The sequence below is a fragment of the Actinia tenebrosa genome, unplaced genomic scaffold, assembly GCF_029948245.1.
Source record: "Actinia tenebrosa isolate PJP-AT-01 unplaced genomic scaffold, QUT_ActTen_1.0 PGA_scaffold10__47_contigs__length_13832649, whole genome shotgun sequence".
NCBI lineage: Eukaryota > Metazoa > Cnidaria > Anthozoa > Actiniaria > Actiniidae > Actinia > Actinia tenebrosa.
In genome coordinates, this window is record NW_028292570.1 from 11,683,068 (window position 1) to 11,687,136 (window position 4,069).

At 36.9% G+C, this 4,069-nt stretch overlaps 1 protein-coding gene across 1 annotated transcript; it reads left to right on the top strand.

The window, feature by feature from the left end:
* The first annotated feature begins 656 nt into the window (after positions 1-656).
* LOC148913046 (uncharacterized) lies at positions 657-3,655 on the top strand. The gene is made up of 5 exons (XM_089026959.1): positions 657-1,965; positions 2,327-2,400; positions 2,504-2,595; positions 2,945-3,054; positions 3,140-3,655. Exons 1-5 carry the CDS (start codon positions 1,585-1,587, stop codon positions 3,518-3,520), a joined length of 1,038 nt encoding a protein of 345 aa, XP_088883085.1. The 5' UTR covers positions 657-1,584; the 3' UTR covers positions 3,521-3,655.
* Positions 3,656-4,069: the final 414 nt, after the last annotated feature.

A 4,069-nucleotide genomic window follows, 5' to 3' on the forward strand; every position in this document is an offset into this window, starting at 1 on the left:
CTCTACCTCCAACTTAAATAATGACCGGTCCCTAAATGTATAATTTTGACCCAAATTTTGCTCTGAAAATAAATGATTTCCATTGAAAATAAAATATAAATTTCTAAGTCAGCAAAACAACAATTTATAATTCGTGAAAGAAAAATGATAAATCGAAAATAAAAAACCCAAGAGACATATTAAATAAATTACTTATAATTGTATTTCTCTAACTTGACAAACATGTTTTGCCGGATACCATGCTATCTCAGGATGACCACAGTCATGAATTGATTTGGAGACAAAAATGTACAGCAATATCCATTTGAACATAGTAAATTCTTTTTGGCGTTTTAAATGAGTTATCTCTAGCTATGATTTTATAAACTCTTTGAATGAACCTTTCTGAATGAACACTGAGGTTTTAATGGCAACCATAAGCCGATTACTTAATAATGCACCCTTCTTAAAAGTAACGGTGAAAACGAGGCTAAGATAGAAATAGAAAAGAATCATTTGTACCTCTAACTTAATCTCGCTTCAATAACACTAATGCTTGGTAGTAAATCCAATAGGGGAGCTAGATCATGTGCAAATCAGCCGCTTGTTAAAGATTCAGTCTTTTATCTATGCAGTTTGACTTTAACATTTAAAGATTATATAATCTAATCATCAAATAAACGTATAACATCAATACCTTTTTGTGAAGTAGCTGGTAAGAATTCGTCACTTGATGGTTGGTTTGTATTTGGCACATCAGAGGAGTCTTGATCAGTTTGGTCCAAAACGTTTATCTCGCTGTAGTCATTAGAAGAAGTGTCGTTCTGGCCGTCAATCTCGTGAGTGAAAATACTATCATTTGAGTCTTCGTCGTCATTCCGCTGTAATTGCCATTGATTTGTTAAAGGATCATAAAATTCTTCTTTGTGACGGCAAAATACTCTGTAATGTAAATCTTCGTTACAATGAAAGCAATGATAACGCTTTGACATCGCAGAAGACATTTTGTTTTCCAGAACTATATAATTAAAAAGACGGTGTGTATCATTGGGATAATTACTCAAAATCCAAGCATTTTGAATGGCTAACAGCCATATTCCAGCGTAATAAAGTTCCACGTCCATCAACCACATGCCACTGGACAAAAGCACGCCGGATCTTTATTACCGCGCCCTTTTCCTTAGAGCTGTCACTGTTGGCGGCAGATAATGGTACGATGGTTTTAGAGCTAGAAGCTAATCAAGTTTATTGCAATGATATTTCGTGAATCTAGGCTTTAGAAAAAATTTCATAACTTTATAAAATGGAGCAAATAGCTTTAAGATAATAAATATATTACTTAACATGAATCCTGGATACAACTTCAGCATTTTTATAAGACAGTTATTCCTTTTTTTATTATTAGACTTCATTATATGAACGTATATGTCATCACAAGTCACGTGATACGCCGTGATAGATAGGGGGTAGATTTGTTCGGTGGATGTGCTTATTCGTTCATTCGCCTTTTGGTCACAAACAGGTAACAAACTCTGTCGGTCATCTAGTTTCCCGCACATTCTATATCTTTGCTTATAAATTGCGTTCATTCGTCGCGATCAAAAAATGGGAAGAACATCTACACCTTTACCAGGACGCCCAATGCCAATCCATTCTGTTACTGCAACTACCAGTACAAGCAGTACCAGTAGACATACTGAAAATGGCGCCAATTCTCAAAGGCTTAACATACTTATTCCCTCTGTCCCTGGTGGTAACGAGGATGTGCTAAGAGAACACAGAAATCGCCTATTGCAAGCAACAAGCGAGAATGAGAACGTTGACCCCGACAGCGAAAAAGAAGAAATTTCTTCAAATTTCGAAACGATTGTGAAACAGTTTAAAGAACTGCAAGCACAAAACCGCCAAATACTAGCCGCCTTAAAAGAAAGCCAGCAGAACAAGGACAACAGCAAGACCAAGATTACTGTCTCAAAGGCTGTTGCAGTAAGTAAAGTGGCAATATTTAAAAAAGCAAGCTATTTTTATTGATAATTTTACTGGGAATTCTTGGCGCGAAGAGTAGTTGGTATAATTATGCAGCGGTATAATTTATGCAATGCTAAAATTGGCGGGAAACCCGCCATGGTAGTGGTTAATGCTACCAAACTTTACTATTGATTTCCAATAACAAGACACTGAATGATAATGATAATTTCCTTTTTTGTAAAGGAATTGATTTGATTTCGATTTTTTCCCCAATATTATACAATCACAGCCATACAAATACTGAAAACATTATTACTATGTCTAAGAATAACTTAAGGTACATCTTATGATTTTAATGAATTATATTATGTTATTACAGTCTGAAGTACGCTTGGTAGCAAAGAAATTACGGGACAGGGAAGAAAACCCTCTTATATGGGATTTTACTAAAGCGTAAGTATGAAAATTTAATAAAAATGATCTTGTCTGAATCATCCATAGTTTCTTTCCATATTAAGTTTCCACTTACCACTCAAATATGGCATTTCCTAATTAGTTTCAGAGATGACGTCAACGAACATATTAATAACGCAATAAGGGATAGAGTTCTGAATGTTCATAAGGATGTCTCTGCCGTCGAGTTAGAAGGTATTTATGTATTTTATATTACGAAGTGCGAAAGGCCTTATGCACCTATCAAAGTTAACCCGGGGGGGAGGGGTGAGGACAAAGGGTGGTGGTGGTCGGGGGGGGGGGGGGGGAGGGGGTAACGAAATCCTTTTAGAAATATTCAAATGCCGAAGGGAGGGGAAGCAGTTTGAAATAAAATAACATGGAAAAAAAAAAAAAAAAGAAAAAAAAAAAAGAAAAAAAACGAAACAAAACAAAACAAAGCAAAAACGAATGGATGCTAAAGGAGTAATTGTCGGCCAAATGCCAAAATTTCTAACAAATTTTGTCTCAAGTTTTAATATATGGGTACTTGATATAATTTCAGCTGCCCTTAAAAGTCACTTTCTGACGAGAAGAAAGAGAAACAAAAGAGAGCGTTCAGGGGCCCTTGGAAGGCATCAAAAGATGCAGCGGAAAACACAAAGAAGACAAAATGTGAGTAAACTGAATTTGCAACGATTATGACTTTGTTTAATAAGAAACTTTGACTGACGGTGGTTTTTTTTCTTTTTTCTTTTAGCTCCTAAAATCCAGATCCAAGGCAGCGGACTTGTCAACCGCGCTATCACCAGGGGACAAAGAGAAAGTCAAGGCAATTATGAAACTGGAGTATATGTCATCAGAGGAGTCGATGTCAGAGGCGGATGACCAGGCTGATGACGATACAGCGGACAGTGGCTCTAATAACGAAGGGGGCCCTACTAAGCAGAGTAAAGTTTTAATAAAACACCCTCTGCCATGGAGAAGCCCCCTAGCTAATCAGTTCATGGAAAGCATGGACCGAAAGGCAAAAAGGAGGCTGTCAGAGCGCAGTCTCACCATGCTTTTGAAGCGGAAAATCGGGGAGCCGTCAAGACGCCCAAGGCCATCTGGAGGTCCCGAATGGGCATTGAGAGCCTAAAGGTTTTTATCAAATCAAGGGCACTGGGACACCGAACGTGGTTGGGGTTTCTACGAGTTTTATGAATTAAATCTTGTGTCACTGTTCCTCCGTTCCTTTGGCCTGATTTCTAGGGTTTTCGTTCTTCTTTCGATTACTTGAACGTTATACTCGTTTACTTGAAGAAATCCAAAGGTCAAACGGTATAGCAGCGGCTATTTAAGCCTATTGACCTTTGGATTTCTTAAAGTAAACAAGTATAATGTTCAAATAATCGAAAGAAGAAGGAAAACCCTAGAAATCAGGCCAAAGGAACGGAGGAACAGTGACACAAGATTTAATTCATAAAACTCGTAGAAACCCAACCACGTTCGGTGTCCTTAATTAAGTTTTTGCAGTTATAAATGAAGTGTACTACTACAGAATATCTAAAAAGAATCGTACATAAGCCACAGATCGATTGACAACTAAATATATTATGATCTCCTTTCACAAATTCTGTCACAAGATGAAACAAACACCTGTAATTAATTTACAGAACTAGCATTTTCAATTAGTTGTAGTTAACAA

Bases quoted from the DNA above. Each gene is read 5' to 3' on its own strand.
- LOC148913046 (XM_089026959.1), top strand. From the start codon at position 1,585: ATGGGAAGAACATCTACACCTTTACCAGGACGCCCAATGCCAATCCAT. The intron at 2,401-2,503 runs GTAAGTATGAAA...TTTCCTAATTAG, and splicing joins ATATGGGATTTTACTAAAGC to TTTCAGAGATGACGTCAACG. The intron at 2,596-2,944 runs GTATTTATGTAT...ATATAATTTCAG, and splicing joins CTCTGCCGTCGAGTTAGAAG to CTGCCCTTAAAAGTCACTTT.